Raw genomic sequence first — 16,905 nt, forward strand, 5'->3', positions numbered from 1 at the left:
CCATCTACATGTGTGCGCTTGCATCATGTAAATGTAAAAAAATAAAATACTGACAAAAAGGATTTAAACATTCTATAACTATATATTAATGTAATTTATTACACAATTCTAAAATCCTATGTCAAACCAAATTAACATGTAAGAATTATTTTAAAATATTTTTGCGTTATACAAGTTTAAAATTTATTGAGTTGTAAATATTTTCAGTTTCATATTATCGCCGTAAATCTGCATTTGAGTTGTTTTGGGTCACGTGACGGATCGGCCATAGAGTTGCAATTTACAGAAGCTGAAACTGCGGTCCAAAAAGCAGTCTTTTATCTGCCATCTTTAATTATGTTTAAAATGATATACTAACAAAACCCATATTATACAAAACGCCTTTTTTCCATAGGCTAATCGTAAGAAAACCGTTTGAGTTGATTTTGATAGAGGTTATTTCTGATAGAAATGTATTTTTTTCATGAATGACTGAAAACTTTAGCATAACTGTATTTGGTTGTTGAAGATTGTTGAACGTTTGTCAAAAACAAATTCGAACAACACACTCCGAGCAGCCATTTTAACAGGACCGATCACAGAAGACACATCGGATATGCACTGTCTATTTGTTGTACGTCTAGAGTCTACACAGTCAAACTACCTTCAAAGAGCGTGTAGAGGTAACGGCTTCTTGTATTTTTGTTTGTCTCATTGTATTCACTGCAATGAGTTTCTAAAGGATTCCGTTTGTGCGTCAGTTTTATTTAAAATAAATGCGTATACGTCCTTAATGGCTAGATTAAACTTAGCGTGTGAGAAGGCACGAAGCCTGCGGGGCTTGTTGAATGACGAGTGTTGTTTGCGCTAACTAGTTAGCTAGCTAACCCGCTCCACTAGCCTGGCACTTTGTTATAAGCGTTAACCACATGTAAACACAAGATTTTAAAGCGATTGTAGCTGATAAATAACATTTTTAATTTTAATAGTTACATATGTTAAAGTCTCTTACAGTTTTTTTTATATCGGGCACTAATATGCTTGCATGCAGCTAGTTAGCTTAACCAGCGGCCTTATGGTGAACGCTAGCTTGATGCAAAACTTGAGTGAATGTCCAGGTTAAATTTGTAATCAAACCTTGAGTCATACACATGAGAAGCTAATCAAAGTTGTTTGTTTGCTGTAGTTATCCACATCAATTTAACGTAACGTATTTGTTAGATTATTGTCAATTGTAAATTATTTGTTACTAGGATTAGGTTGTGTTTCCCGCTGTTAAGCAGGCAGGTGTTTTTTGTTTATTTAATCCTTTGTTTATCGATTGTTTGTCTTTTCGTACCTTATTTAGGAACGAGTTCATCTTGTAGCAGAACAGACAGCATCACAAGATGGATTCTGAGATTTTGAATGTAGAGGAGATAGTGATGGGACGGGGATTGCCTGATCCACCTCCACAAGCTCCCCCCGAAAAGCCAGCAGAGCCGTACAAACCCCTCATTCTGAATGGACCTCCGACAACCACTGTTCAACCCTGTAAGGAATTCATTACTAATGACTTGAACCGCATCTCATAAATTAGCCTAACCATAACCACGTCTTGTTACCCCTCAGACCAGCATGAGAACCTGCAGTGTTTCCAGTGCTTCATCACATTCTGCAACGCCAAAGCAAAGGAGAGGCACATGAAGAAGAGCCACCGGGAAGAGTACAAACAACAGCTTCAGCAGGTGAATTTCTTAGTTAATAGCTGATTTTATGAGCTCAGTTTTTCCATTTATTTATTTTGTCCAAGCTACTTTATTTTCTTAAACGCAGCTATTTCCTGTCATAAATTGTACAGGCATTTTATTGTAAAGAACAGATATTTTCTTTTTTTCATGCACCAAACAACTGAATTATTGGAAAAAATCATAATCTGTGTTATTTTTGGTCTATATTGAAGTTAGAAATGTTTGACAGGTTTACTCATCAAGTTGTTTCTAGTACACATTTAACAACATTTTTATTATGTAAAATGTGTTTAATTATATGGAGGACTTAGCAATTAAAAATTTTATTTTATTTTTTTACAAAAATATACTGAAAAAGTTTCCCTTCAACAAAACATTCAATATTATTAAGGAGCCCAAAAATCTTCCTGTAAATCTTGGGCTGCTCTTCTGTGAATTAAGTGTTTCACATGTGGTCTGAAAACTCACACTATATTAAGTAGGGTTGGGCATCGAGCATCGATTGGAACCGGTTCCAACTGTTAGTGTTTCCCGGAATCGTTCAGTTTTTATTTTGATTCCTAGTTTTGATTCCTGGTATGCTGACGGAAGAGGAATCCGCAGCCAATCTCTGTGGAAAAATAAACGTGATTTGCAAATTGTGATCAACGCATTTCAGAGCTGATCACACCAGCTGTCTGTGTGCAGCACCGAATCCCCCACCCGGCACGCAGCGGCCAAATATAAACAAATGCGTCTGTCGAACTTCTATTCCGTAATGTAAACTTGAATTCCTGCAGCATAGAGGAAAGTTTTTAAAATATGTCAACACGGTGGATTTAATAGAAGCTTTACAGAACAAACTCTGGACGGTGTGAGGTGAGTTTGTCTCACTGCAGAAATAAAAACACACACGGAGCGTCAGCAGTCAGACGCAGCCGCTCACCAACACTCGTGTGTGTGTGTGTGTGTGTGTGTGTGTGTGTGTGTGTGTGTGTGTGTGTGTGTGTGTGTGTGTGTGTGTGTGTGTGAGTGAGTGAGCGTCAGAAGGCTGAACAATAACCTGTAGAATAATTAAAGTCATCATGCTAGAGCAACTTTCTCTGTGGTGGACCACACCAGTTTCTGCCACAATAAATAATTATAATAATAAATCACACACAAAGTTGTGAACATTTTAATTTCCTTTTTGAACTAAATCTGTTCAGATTGTTACTGACAGCAGCTGCATTTAAGTTTTACTTCCTGTTTGTGACTGAATGCTGCTGCAGCATGGAGGCGTAGTTCTCAGTCATCCTGGACATGATCATCCTGAGAGTTTTAGCTGAAAACAGCTGGACGTTTCTGGATATGTTGGAGACATTTAGCCTCTCATCCCAGAGGCTTCTTCCAGACTTTGGTTTTGGTCAGAAACAAACACACTGGTTGTGCTGCAAGTCTTTTTCTTTTTGTCTCCAAAACATGTTTTTGTCTAGATGGTGATGTTTTTGTTCATAGAATTAAAATTCATGTTGAAGTTAAGATTATTTCATCAAGTAGGACCTGTGGTTAGCTGGCTCATTTAAAACATGTCACGTCTTGAAAGAATCTGAATCGGGAATCGATTGGAACCAGAATCAAAACCAGGAATTGGAATCGGAATCGTTCAAAATTAAACGATGCCCAGTCCTAATTAAGTTTATTAAATTAAATACTGTAGTAAACTGTTGTTTTCCAGAAATTATAGAACCCTGCTGAAGGGCGAAAGTGCACATCCCTCAGAAGTAAAGAGAAAATAGTGTGTTTGTGAAATGGGATGTTACAGAGCCCAGCAGGGGTCTGTAACATTTAGCCTGTAAGAATTAATTCAGTCATTCTGTCAAACTGTGCACACATCTTTGGGCTGCAGGTTTAATCAAGTTGAACAGATTTAAAGATTTGCACTTCCTAGATTATTGTGTCCAAACTAAAGTATTTTAAAAAACCCAACAGTCTCTTTAACTAGTGAGCTAATCAATGCCCTATAAGATTAATAAGATCATAATTTTCCTACCTAGTGTAGAATGAATCACACATTCTATGCTGTAGTTCTTTTTTAAAACAGAACAGTTTTGTTACCTGTTTTCCTGCAACGTTTTGTTTGCGGCTGCTGATCAGCGTCAGCCTGAGGAAGTTTGCAGCCGCAAACGAAACGTTGCAGGAAAACAGGTAACAAAACTGTTCTGTGTTTTAAAAAAGAACTACAGCATGGAATTAAAAATACGACACAGCAAGAACACACCTAAGATGTTCAATGAATCACACATGTTTTGATGTTTAGCCCATAGGGTTGCAACGATTCATCGACGTTGTCGACAAATATCGACAATAGAAATTGTCGACGTTGTCGCCAGACGTGTTTTTTCCAACCAAGTGAGGCATCTTGCTTCATTATAATCTCTGCAGAGAGTCGCACTTGCGCAGTAGCTTCACTGGTGACTGAGTGTAACTAACAGAAATGGCGGCGTCCAACACAGCAGCTAGCTCAGTGGCCTAGTGGTAGAGTGTCCGCCCTGAGACTGGGATATAACGGTTCGATTCCTGGTCGGGTCATACCAAGGACTTTGAAAAAATGGGACCCAATGCCTCCCTGCTTGACACTCAGCATTAAGGGGTTGGATTGGGAGGTTAAACCACCAAATGGTTCCCGAGCTCGGCTGTGTCTGCAGCTCACCGCTCCCCCAGGGGATGGGTCAAATGCGGAGAACAAATTTCGCACACACACCTGTGTGTGTGACACAACTAATGGGACTTTAACTTTAGCTGCGCGTACCAAAACATCAAAAGTTTGGGAGCATTCTAGCCTGGATTTGGCGAATAAAAAGATGGCCTGCATTATTTTCAAAGCAGTCCTTGCGGATCACGGCAGCACCTCAGTGATGCATGAACACTTAAAGAGAAAGCACGTCGGACAGTTGAATGAAACAGTCTGACTCACCTTGGTAAGATTGAAATAACACAAGAGCCAATACGTTTTGTTTTGGATGTACATTTTTTAAACGAGAGATTTAATGTTAGGCCCGACTGTGCCTGACAAAAGTATTTTAATTTTATTTATGCATTTATGTCTATACTGACTGGGCACTGTGCCTAATTGGTGTTAGACAGGGCATTTTATTTACTGTTAGTATGAGTCAGCAGCAAAGTTCAATAAAATATGCATTTTCCATTGAAGTACCCATCTTTCTTGTGTTTAGGGCTGCAGCTATCGAATATTTTTGTAATCGAGTACTCTAATAAATTCCCCTTTTGCGTTTGTAAACCACTATATCAAATAGCATGTTATAAAATATGAAAGACCTCTTAAAATGAGCATGCAATTGCCAGTTATTCTTCAAGTTTTATTCAAAATTAGTTTTCAAAACTTCAGCACTTCAACTTTACAGTAAACAAATGCGAGCAGCTGCGGCCCAAACAGCACCAGAACCGCTCACGGCGCATGTGCAAACATGGCTCGCCAGCTGTTTCCCTATTAACACACGTCCGTTTTAATTTCTACACTTTTTTTTCTCTCACACTGACAAGGATTGTCGAGAAAGCATGTTTGCCGTGGTTATGTCAAATTATACTGATCACAAAACATTTATTTACTTTCTTTCGTTTTCCTCCGTCACTCATAAATACCCGTGTCCTCCAGCAGCAATCCCAAGGGACAACAGACATCAATAACAACACAGTAAAAAGTCTGACGTGTTGTAAAAACTATTTTTAGCACATTTTAAGTCCGACGTGTTGCTACCAGATGTACAGTGTGAGCTGAAACTGAGTGCTACAAATGAAAAAGTCGCACAGTGTCCGCAGAATATATAGAAATACAGGCTAAAATGCATTATCTTGTAGAGGCTCCGAGTCCGCTTGCAGAAGTGACATTTACATGTGGATGTTTCCTGGTCAGGTGCTGCAGCATGGAGGATGTGGTGTTGTGGTAGGCTAAATCCATTTTACAGTATTTACACTGGACTACGTTTTCCGCCTTGGTCCCACACCTTTGGCATTTTCTGTCTTTTTCGCACTCCACCGGGGTCCACGTTGTCCGCTGTGGCTTAAGAGAAAGTTACGTTACATTCGCTACTCACGTGTGCATTCAGTGCAGTGTGTATGTGCGTCACTTATTTCGGTCCGGGTGAAACATGACCCGGGGCGATTGCAAAGCCATGAATTAATAAAACATGAATTAAACGAAGCCTTGAGGCAGAGACTTTGACTCGAGGATTTTTTGTACTCGAGTTATTCGAGGTACTCGAGGAATCGTTTCAGCCCTACTTGTGTTTATTATCATTTTTCACATAATTAAATCAATCTCATGCTAAATTTAAGATAAATTTAATAATTATCCAATCAGTCGACTAATTGTTTCAATAGTCGATGACTAGTCAACTATTAAAATAGTCGTTAGTTGCAGCCCTATTGGCCCGCTGAGAGGAGAGTAGTGAAAACCTGCTGTAAAACCTCACTACCTTAATTTTAATTATTAGGGCTTATCTGGCAGCCACTAAATGAACCGGTATCCACTTCTTGATTCTAAAGCAGCATTTATAAGGAAGAATATTAGGGATGTTCTGGTCAAATATTTTTGCTCCTGAAGAGTCTGACTCATTTGATTTTGAGTGTCCGCTGATGCAGACTCCCTTATTAAAAGTAGCACAGTTGCTCATATTTGAAAAAGCTTTTGTCCAAGTTTCCACAGTGACCTGGGATGGTCGGGGGCAAACTGGGACTTAATGGAGACCAGTTAACTGCTTTGACGATGTCTGAAGGGAATAGTCTTGATGGCCATGTATTATGCAGCTCTGTATTTTCCACCACTTCAAATGCCCAATATGCACACATTACAAGTGACTGTTGTACTGCCTCTGCTGTTTCGTTTATTATAACACCCACCTTCAGACACTTTAACCCCTGCCCTCAGGAGACACGTTAGCTCTGTGTTAGCCTTCTAGCTAACGGATACATGTTACGATGTCGTGAGTTCCCTGTCTACCATAAATAGTGTGAAATGTTGATGTAGAGGAACTTGCGGAAACCAAAACTAAGCCTTTATTATTCTGTTTGAAAATCTCTTAATTTAGGATGAATTTAGAAGATCATGTTTGTTATTTATGAGGTTAAATCCAATCTTTTCCACCTGATTTCGATCCTTTGGAGCCCACGTGATTGGGCTTGATTTCCGATCATGTGATCGAGTCATAATGAGTTTACTACCGAGCCATTTTAGTCAGCCTGCAGACTTATATTGATATATATTTTTAATATAAAAAAATTGTTTCTTAAAAATTAAAATATGCTGTAGTATGTCCACCTCAAGCCCACAAAACCGAAGGTACAGATTACCAATTTGTACGCATCCAATTAAAATCGTTGATATGAATGAAAGTTTGTAGTCCACTTTTGGGTTAAAATAAACTTTGTAAATAATTTAGATCTCTGTTATTTTTGTTTTTCTTTCATTTGTGTTTCTATGCTCCATCCAAACAGGGAAACACGCTGTTTACATGCTACGTGTGTGATCGCACATTTCATTCATCAGAGGAACTAACACAGCACCAGCCGACACACAGCAAGGACGACAAGCCCTTTAAATGTGTTCACTGCAAGGAGAGCTTCAAAACGTTTTCTGAGGTGAGAATATTTTAACTTAATAAAACAGCCATACCCTTACAATCTGTTTGAGTCTGAGTGGGGTGTTTATTATTTTTTACGCAGCTCACAACCCACAGGAGACAGGTATGTCCAGAGAGACAGCTGGTGTGTAAAGATTGCAATGCAGTCTTCCGTAGTCCGGGACTGCTGCGGGCTCATCGCCTCACCCAGCATTCGCGCCCAGAAGACACCGTGGGACAGGTGGAGGAAGTTCCAAAAACCCATCACTGTAAGAAGTGCGGGCAGGGGTTTGAGGCTGTAGCAGAGCTGCTGGAGCACCAGGAGAATTACCCGGATGGGCAGCAGTGCAACGGCAGCACTTCGCCAGTCAAGAAGCGTGGGCGACCTGCTAAAGCCGAGGAGCCAGCAGCAGGAGATAAGAAGGGGAAACGGAAAAAGGATGAGGCAGAAGAAACCGTGACTGCTAGCAGCGCGTCAGAGTCAGCAGCAACTCCAGCGGAGGAAAAGGGGAAAGCAACTGGAGTAGCAAAGCGCGGCCGTCCTCCTAAAGCAGCCCCCAAATCAGAAACTGATGAGACAAAGAGTGCAGAGGACGATGCTGCAGGTCAAGGGAAAGAGAAGAAACCTAAAGCAGAGGCCACTCCTCCTCGTCAGCACCCCTGTCCCGACTGTGACCTCACGTTTCCCGGCTTGGTTCAGCTCCGTGCTCACAAGAAGGAGAAACACACCCCACGGAAAGCCCATCCCTGTGAGGAATGTGAAGAGAGCTTCGCTCGTCCTGAGCAGCTGGATGCCCACATGTCTCGCGCTCACGCCACCGGTCGCTTCTCCTGTCCGACCTGTGGGAAGAGCTTTGGCCGTGAGCGCACCTTGAAAGCTCACCAGAAAGGTCACCCGGAGGAAAAACCAGAAAATGCAAAAAGATAATTAGGATGTGAGGACACTGCAGAAAGTTTGAGCTTTTTAATATTTTTAATCACAAGTTTTTCCTTTTGTTTTTCTTTTAACGTTGGAAGATTTCTCAGTCAAATGATGTTCCAGACACTTCTGAAAATCGAATTTTAGCAGGTAGTCGAGTTTAAAGCCAAGTTTGATCATGAGAACACATTTTGGACAAAGACTGTCAATCCCTTCAATTACAAGACGTAGATTATTTGTAAAAACGGTCTTGATTCAATTTTTTTTTTAATGTTTTGAGTTTTTAGTGTGAATTATGTGTGATTATATTATTTGGTGTTTTGAGTTGATTCGCTATCTTTGTGGTTTCATTTAGTCCTGTAACAGATTGGACACGAACACACTGAACAAACTAGATGCCTTGTAGAGATACTATGTTGAAATATTTAGGCTGTTTGTCAAAAGAAACGTGTTATGTACAGTTTCTGTTCTACAATTAATACCATCATTTTATCTTACTTTCTAAATTAAATTTCAACAAGAAAGTTTTTAGTTCTGCTTAGTGAAATGTAAAAAAAAAATGTATTTGGGCCAAATACTCCAGATTTAATGTGGAGGAGTTGGCTTGTGGGCAGAAAATATCCACAATAATTCAGAATTTTTTTTTCTTTGCTAAAAATTACTTCTTTATTTTTGTATTTCTGTTCAGGTCATATTTGACATTTTAGCATTTCTATAAAGACTCTTTAAAGCATCGGAGTTCCTTTAGAAACTATAATATGTATTCCACTTCCTAGATTGTTTCTCTTCCCACTGCGGACATGTAATAAATCATGCCTTCCTTGAGGAGGCTGCTGAACAAAGTTTCTTTTTTGTTACCATATGAGCACAACATGACATAAGACAAATTAAACTGATGTTATTTTGACTTTACTGCAATGAAATAAATGAGGATGTCCTTTAAATTTAAAATACGTTCAAAATATAAACGCAATACTTTTTTATTACGCTGTTATTAGCATGATTGTTGATGAACCATGAGAAGATCTTCACATTTTTAAAGTTTTACTAGAATAAACCTTTATTGTCCCATAAATGAGCTCTCATAGCAAAAGGAATATAGATGAAGTCACATTATAGCTCTACCGATCAAAACTTAAGTACAGAAAATGCAAAACAACGGACAGATATGGACTGGTGTGTAGTCATGCTAATTACGAGCTTTTACAAGCTGACAAATCTCTACGTGACTGGCGTGGTCAAAAAACATTACTTTTCATTTAAAATGAAGTACAACCTATGTGCGATCCAGGGCGTAAGGCAAAGCGGATTTAAAAATAGCTCTTTTAGCCCCGTTGATTTTTTTTCTTTTTTCCGGGGACGCATGGTCCGGAAGTAGATGGGCGTGACTTGGGCTCGCTGCAAATGAAATGAGTAACCTCACTTATAACCATACTCGATATTAAATGTTTAGTGGGTTTATATACAGTTTTAAATCCTAGGATTTATATATTCAAGAACAAAAATGTTTCAAAACAGGACAACAGAGGGAACCGTTTTAAAGAGCTGTTGATTTTAGCTGTAGTACCACCCCGGTGCGTTAGGGGCGCTCTGAGCCAACAGAGACGCTCAATCCTCCCGATGCTTCATTTGTTTCCCTTTGTTATCTTGTTAGAAAATCGATCTCAGTTTTTGAAGGAATCCAATGTCCTCGTCTGATTGCTTGTGTTTCGCTTAGCCGCGTTTGTAAGTATTTATCTGCTTTTGTGCTACGCATTAATGTTTTTGTTCATGAGATAATTAAAGCAAACATTAAGGGTGTAAAACCCCGCCAACCACCTCCTGCCAGGTGAGCGAAGAGCCAGCGGGAGCGGTGTGGTTTGGGGTTTGCCACATGATATTTTCTTCTCTATGAAATCAAGATTAAACAGCCACAAGTAGGAGAACAGTGTGTGTTGTTATTTACACTGTTGGTGTCACCTTAAGGTTAGGTGATTTATACATTGTTTAAATTCTTGTTTTCCTCCGTAGGTTGTTTAATTAGTCTCATGTCCATCTCATCAGTTATGCCCGCTGTGGATACTACATCCAGCTGACTGAACTGGGATTTCCAGACATCCCGCCTACAGAAAATTCATCTGGACACGGAGTATCAGATAAGTCAGCCTCCACCTGTCCTCCTTCAATGTCAGACCCTCACGAGCGGAGACGACAGGTGAGACATGGACAGGAAGCAGGGGCAGCAAAGAAACCCTTACACCCCCATCAAACCCAGACATCATCCAGCAGACGGATGAGTCGTTCGGGAAGTCAGGATGGTGACGAGAACATCAGCAGGACAATATCAGGACCTCCTGAGCTGGTTACTGATGGACGGAGAGCAGGAGAGGACACACGGAAGCAGTCCGCACAGGTGCAGAGGGGCATGGAGGATGAGTCAGATGACAGTGATGTTTCTGAGATATGTGACGATGAGGAGGAAGATGAGGAGGATGAGGAAGAGCTCAGCAACGGTAAGACTTCACAGTTGGTGTTTGGTGCAACTCCTGTGTCTTTAGAGAAAGGGTCAAATAAATGCAGTGAACTGAAGTGAATGGTTCTGTTTTTGGGATTGTAGAATAAATCCTCATTTTGTATATTGAGCTACTTAAGCTATTAACTTTTACTAAACTTTTACTAATCTGAACACATTTAGGTGAATAAATAATGATGCAAATATTTTCTTCTTAAGGACAATTCAGAACATAAAACACATAATTATTTCTAAGGAACAATACTTCTAAAAGCTGAACATCCTGAACAGATTAGAGTAAAATTTAGTATCAACAAACATTTATAATATTAGGTTTGATAAAATAACACCAGCTGTATCTGTAAGGCTGAGATGATTTCATCAGCTTTTTGATTACAAGAACATCCTTGAAGTTTTTAGATTAGAAGCTCTGTTCTAACCATGTTAGTGTGTGGTGTTCTGGATCTGATCGGTTCACCACAGTGGAGCAACATCCACATCTGATGTGTTTCTGATTTAAACCGTTTCTGTGAACACAATCAGTTCTTCAAAAGTCAGACCAGCTAGATGGAAGACGAGACATTTCGATGGTTGCTGTCCCACATCGATGTCCAGACCTGCAATGATTAAAAGTGTCTTTAAGACCAATATCCTGCTCTTTAGTGTCATTTACTCATTGGAGTTTTTGGATGTTAGCATTAGAAAATCTCACATATGAGGAATTTAACCAAATTTAAATTGATTTGATATTAAAGAAATTGTTTCTTAGGAAGACCGACTAAAGAGTTGTGTTGTTAAAGTTTTTCATAGGCCAAACGTAGAGCTTCATGTGATTCTCTCCCAAGCATTTTCAATAATTAAAATATTGGATAAAGCATTTTTACAGACTAAGAGCTTGAGTTTATAGTAATAATAATGTCTATTGTTTGATTCTCTGCCTCATTATTTTTGGGTAAAAAATTGCTTTGAGGCTAAATATCTTGAATGATTAAAATGCAATTAATCAAGATTAATTAATTACAAAGCCTTTAATTATTTAGATAAATTTTTAATCTAGTCCCACCCCTTATTTTATATATATTAAGAATGCACAATCTATCAATATCTGTATCGGCCGATGAGTCATTTTTTTTAGCATATCGGTATCGGTCCGATTAATAAAACTGGGCCGATATCAACAACCGATATTTTTTCCGTCTTGTTTCTATTTGTTTATCTGTTTCAGAGGGTGGGGGAGATGTGTATTTATTTACTCATTTGACAGTGATTGTAATCATCTCAGAAGCATAAGTGTGTGTGTGTGTGTGTGTGTGTGTGTGTGTGTGTGTGTGTGTGTGTGTGTGTGTGTGTGTGTGTGTGCAAAAGAATGTTAATTAAGCTTTAATAATTTTCATTGTATACAAAATGTGTTGATTTTAGAAACATTAATGTTAGTATATTGCTATGAACAAATATCAGTCATCGGCCATAACAGTGATATTAATGTCGGTATCAGCCCAAAAATGTCATGTTGGTGTATCACTAATATTTATTATTTGATTTATATATAAATTATTTTCATGTTCAGCCTGCATGAAAAACTCAAGAGTGACCCATTATATTCAGAAATAATCATTAAAAATGTTTTTTCAGTGAAGTTGACCATTAAGATCAGAAATCAGCAGGCAAAAATGTTAACCTATTAAATTTAAAGGAGTGTATAAATTATATATAATTCATATGCTAATTTAATGATTATTTCTGAATATAATGGGTCACTCTTGAGTTTTTCATGCAGGCTGAACATGAAAATAGTCTCCTACACTTATCTCTTGCATTAGCTTCTGAGAGAAAATAGAGGGTGAAACTCTTAAGATTTGAAAGCCTGACAGATCTACTTCATGCTGTCACTTAACATTCATGGAATCACCCATCTCGACTCACGACACGGAAGACTGCTGTTGGTTTAATGTCCAGGAGACCGCTGAGAACGTCTCTAGGCTTGTGTTATTTGTGTAGTCAGTGGTGGAGTCATGTTGCTGTCATCCAATCAGAGGCAAAATGTTCAAATATCAGGAAATAAAACTCGAAGTCGTGCTGTCTGAAGCTCCACTCTGATCTGGCTCACTTCTAGTTCCTGATGCAGGCGCACCAGAGTTTTTTCCCCTAGAGAGTGACTTGCAAAGCATTTATACCTTCTATAGGCCGCTGCAAATGTATTAAAAATATGTTGATAAATAATGTTCTACTCATCAACTGTCTCTCCTTCCTCTTTTTCTCTCCAGAACCGAGTATTTCAGGTGACTACCAGTGCAGCGTCTGTGATCTCCATCTGTCCTCCAAGTTCAAGCTCCAGGACCACATGAACATGCACACAGGGACACGCCCTTACTGCTGCGCCGAATGTGGGAAGCGTTTCTGTCAGACCTACAACTACCGAGTCCACCTTCGCACTCACGCCAAGGTCAAGGTCAAGCGGGTCTGGTGTCGCATCTGTCTGCTGCAGTTCAGCTCACAGGAGCAGCTGACGCATCACCTGTCCAGAGCCCACCAGGAGGATGTGTTCTATGAGTGTGACTTGTGCAAGCGGGTGTTTACCAGCCTGAAAGACTGCCAAAACCATGTGCTGTTACGTGAGTGCATGCGTTTAGCATGTGAGCAGTGCGAACGCAGCTTCCGCTCTGAGAAGTCCCTGGCTCGCCACAAGAAGCGGTGCCTGCGCACTTTTAAGTGCACGGACTGCTCGCAGACATTCGCCGAGAAGAACGCTCTGTTGAAGCACAGCTTCTCCCACCTGGGCCTGCTGCCGTACACCTGCTTACGCTGCCGCTGCCACTTCCGGCTGGCCAAGCTCTATCGCCAGCACAAGTGTGAGCCCGAACGCATCCACTGCGTGGCGTGTCTGAGGGAGTTTCTGAGCCAGGAGGACTTCCAGCAGCACAAAAAGGACACGGGCTGCTGGGGCAACCAGGAGCTCCATCAGAAACCCAACGAGATCCGATGTCTGGAGTGCGGCCAGAGATTTGAAACCTCAGAGGAGCTGAAGAAGCACGCCGGCGCTCACCAGAGGGTGCTGAAGTGTGCTGAGTGTGGGAAGGGGTTTCGCTCAGCCCTGCTGTTGATGTCCCACATGGGGGGTCATGCTGGCCAGTCACCCTGCTTCTGTCAGCGCTGTGGGCTGGGCTTCCCCTACCAGCAAAACTATGACAGCCACCTGAAAACCTGCGGGAAGACGCCTCAGTCTGAGGTAAGTGCAGGACGTTGGCTTGAGTCAACAGAAACAGAATGTTTGTTTGTTTGTTTGTTTGTTCGTTTGTTCGTGGAACTTTGGAAGCAGCGTTGCAAAAGATCAAATAGATGCCGCACTAAATACACACACTTTGTTCATCTGGCCATTTTGATTCAACTGGTCCCTTTTATTTACAATGTTTTTATTTTTTGTTTTAAATTTATCTGCATCTGTTCAAAGTTTGCCTTTTAAAGCTACAATGGCAAATTTGGATAACAAATTAGCTTAAAGCAAAGTTTTCTGTCTCTTAACATCATTCTTTCGTAGTATAGCTATAAATATATTGTGGAGCTAAAAAAAAAAAAAGAAGAATGGTTCACTCGCATTTGTCCCAGAACCTCCACCTACATCACGTTTCGGGTTGAAAGCAACCATCGGACCATCTAGTTGTCGGTCTCGCCGATCTGCAGCAATTCCTTACTTCACAGGGTCCTCCATTCATTACACACTCACATATCAACAGAACACCATCGGTGTGAGAGGTTCTCCGCCCAATATCAGAGAAGGAGAAACAGCCGGCTGCTATCACTTCAACTTTGGGACAAACTACCAGAGTCCCAAAATACAAAAACACCATTTTAAGTCGCATACAACAAAAGACGTTTGGACCTAGAAAACAGCGACTGGTGTTTAACTCCATCTCGTTTCCTCTTGGAATGCAGGGTTCTGGTTCTGATAGAAGCGTCCCAGGGAAGATACCCGAGGGCAGGGTTGAGGGCTCTGTGACAGCGTTTACATTTAAAACCTAGCTTGTTCTGTAAATTTGCTAAAGCAGTTTTAAATATTGACTCATCTTAACTGAACAACCAGATTCTTTACTCCCCCGATCACCTTTAGGTTTTAGTACACAAAGTGCTCAGATGAACATCAGCATTTACATTTCAGTGTCCGGGTTCCTCCTCAGCTGTTTACACAAACCGGTGCCCGTAAATGTACACATTAGATTTAAAGCATAGTTCAGCCAAATTACATTTTCTTTACATTTAATTAATACTGACACTTACTAAATTGAGTCGGGCATATTTACCACTAGTGTTCTGTCTGTCGCATTTAGTTGTGTTTTAGTAGTAGGTCTAACTTTTCTTTGTCGTTTCAGAGTGTTCCGAAGAAGCGCCAAGCCCCCAAGAACTCTCCGGTGCAGAAAATCCTCCCAACAGAGCCTAAACCGGAGTCAACGAGCTCCTCCGACACAGTCGCTGTTTCTGTTCCGAAGAAGCGCAGAGCCTTCAAGAACCCTCCACCGAAGAAAACCCTCCCAATAACGCCTAGACCAGAGTCAACGAGCTCCTCCGACACAGTCACTGTTTCTGATCCTGTTTCAACCAGCCCTGCTGCACCTGGCAGGGATTCCTGCAGCCCCGGGTCTCGAACAGATGGCATGTCTGCTTGTTCCTCGTCATCAGACGGGTTATGGACTCTAACTCTGGATGAAAAGTCGCCTCCTGCCGTCAATCTTGTTTTGTTTGTTCCTGTCTGTCCAAATGGTGAATTACCACTCCCGTCTGCCGTCCAGCAGTCTCTACCGCTCACCGCGGTGCAGGCTCTGCCTCAGGCCTCCACTAGCGAACTGCTAGGGGCGAATGCTACTGTTGGAGTTCCACTAAACTCCCCCTTTGAACTGCTAACAGGCTTTCTAGAGGATTCAGAAGTTCCGTTGGATTTGTCTAAGAAGTGCGAGTCTCCTGCAGCTGCAGAGTCGAACGCTCCTCTCCTGGCAGTTAAAACGGAGCCGATGGAGTTGGAAATCTCAGGGCAGGCTGGCTGTAGCGACAAACACGAAGGTAAAGGGCATGGAAGTGGTGAAATGAGGTGCTTTAAAACGGAACCAGCGATGTTCTCGGCTCTCAGCGCCCAGACAGAACCGACCCTGAACCAACAACGCTCATAAAGGGCTGCCCGTTTGCAGCTTGCTGACCCCCTGTGGATCAGAGATGGAAATAAAGACCTAAACAAACATTTAAAGCTTGACATGGTCTGAAACGATGAAACAGAAAAACGACAAAGGAAGCACAATGTAGTCGCAATAACTAAACATCGCACTGATGGGACACAAACAAGGCTCACGAGTGTTGTGTCCTCCTGACCTGTGACACAAAACAAAATATAAGAATACATCACTTTACAATTTGTTAGGAAGATCGTGATTCCTGCTATTCATCCAGCCTCTGCCACAGGCGTGACTATACACTGAACGTGTCGTGATGTTTTGTCTCTTCTTAGCAATAAATTAAGAGTCATTACCTGAATCTTTTTCACTCATTTTAAACATTCCTCTTTTTTTTTTAGTTTTTTTCATCTGTCTTCAGGGACTGGCTTGTAGAGCGATGTCGTGTTGTGCTGGATTAGCCTCAGCTTTCCCATTCCTCAGTTTGTCATCACTACTTTATATTTGTTTAAGGGGTTCAAATCCTTAGCTGTTTTTAAGTGGTTTCAGGCGTTATTTAAACTGGGGATTTGTTCTTTGGCCCTTGTATGTTGAAGCTACATTTGGATGTTTTTTGAAGGGAAATAAAAGTTTTGTTTTCCTGACCTGAGATCCCTGAGTACATTTTTTATGATGGGCAAAATAAAGATGCTCTTCTAGTTTTCATAGTAGTTAGAAAACTTGCTTTTCAGACTACAGAAAAAAACCACTGCTAAAAAATAAAGGGACCACTTAAACCACACATTGTATCTCCAGGGCGATGACACTTCCGTGAAATCAAACTTGGGAAGCAACACTGATTGACAATCAAGCTCACATGCTGAATTATAGTCATTTAGTAAGAGATCCCCAGTGGTGTTTGTGGTTTTGCAACTGGTGACCACAGACCACTTCTCAGTTCCTCTGATTCCTGACTGATGTTTTGGTCACACTTGAATGCTAGCAATGCTATCACACCAGTGGTAGCATGAGACTGGGTCTATAACTCACACAAGTG

At 40.8% G+C, this 16,905-nt stretch overlaps 2 protein-coding genes across 4 annotated transcripts; both read left to right on the forward strand.

Annotated features, from left to right (window-relative positions):
* Nucleotides 1–509: 509 nt before the first annotated feature.
* Nucleotides 510–9,067, forward strand: znf576.2 (zinc finger protein 576, tandem duplicate 2). 2 transcript variants are annotated; one of them, XM_015948967.3, is made up of 5 exons: nucleotides 510–662; nucleotides 1,328–1,512; nucleotides 1,591–1,706; nucleotides 7,182–7,325; nucleotides 7,410–9,067. In XM_015948967.3, the coding sequence occupies exons 2-5, from the start codon at nucleotides 1,368–1,370 to the stop codon at nucleotides 8,232–8,234; spliced, it is 1,230 nt and encodes a 409-aa protein (XP_015804453.1). In that variant the 5' UTR covers nucleotides 510–662; nucleotides 1,328–1,367; the 3' UTR covers nucleotides 8,235–9,067. The 2 variants fall into 2 exon arrangements, with proteins under 2 accessions (XP_015804453.1, XP_015804454.1); XM_015948968.3 differs by having other exon boundaries at nucleotides 651–731.
* Nucleotides 9,068–9,801: 734 nt separating this feature from the next.
* On the forward strand, nucleotides 9,802–16,518 carry wu:fe05a04 (zinc finger imprinted 3). Of its 2 annotated transcripts, none has more exons than XM_015948964.3 (4): nucleotides 9,802–9,950; nucleotides 10,236–10,717; nucleotides 12,981–13,942; nucleotides 15,081–16,518. In XM_015948964.3, the coding sequence occupies exons 2-4, from the start codon at nucleotides 10,390–10,392 to the stop codon at nucleotides 15,870–15,872; spliced, it is 2,082 nt and encodes a 693-aa protein (XP_015804450.1). In that variant the 5' UTR covers nucleotides 9,802–9,950; nucleotides 10,236–10,389; the 3' UTR covers nucleotides 15,873–16,518. The 2 variants fall into 2 exon arrangements, with proteins under 2 accessions (XP_015804450.1, XP_015804451.1); XM_015948965.3 differs by having other exon boundaries at nucleotides 9,807–9,950; nucleotides 10,269–10,717.
* Nucleotides 16,519–16,905: the final 387 nt, after the last annotated feature.

The sequence above is a fragment of the Nothobranchius furzeri genome, chromosome 5 (genome assembly GCF_043380555.1).
Source record: "Nothobranchius furzeri strain GRZ-AD chromosome 5, NfurGRZ-RIMD1, whole genome shotgun sequence".
Taxonomy (NCBI): domain Eukaryota; kingdom Metazoa; phylum Chordata; class Actinopteri; order Cyprinodontiformes; family Nothobranchiidae; genus Nothobranchius; species Nothobranchius furzeri.

Coding starts and splice junctions, on each gene's coding strand:
- wu:fe05a04 (XM_015948964.3), top strand. CDS start 10,390: ATGTCAGACCCTCACGAGCGGAGACGACAGGTGAGACATGGACAGGAA. Junction 10,718..12,980: donor TGAGGAAGAGCTCAGCAACG/GTAAGACTTCAC, acceptor TTTTCTCTCCAG/AACCGAGTATTTCAGGTGAC. Junction 13,943..15,080: donor GGAAGACGCCTCAGTCTGAG/GTAAGTGCAGGA, acceptor TTGTCGTTTCAG/AGTGTTCCGAAGAAGCGCCA.
- znf576.2 (XM_015948967.3), top strand. CDS start 1,368: ATGGATTCTGAGATTTTGAATGTAGAGGAGATAGTGATGGGACGGGGA. Junction 1,513..1,590: donor GACAACCACTGTTCAACCCT/GTAAGGAATTCA, acceptor GTTACCCCTCAG/ACCAGCATGAGAACCTGCAG. Junction 1,707..7,181: donor ACAAACAACAGCTTCAGCAG/GTGAATTTCTTA, acceptor CCATCCAAACAG/GGAAACACGCTGTTTACATG.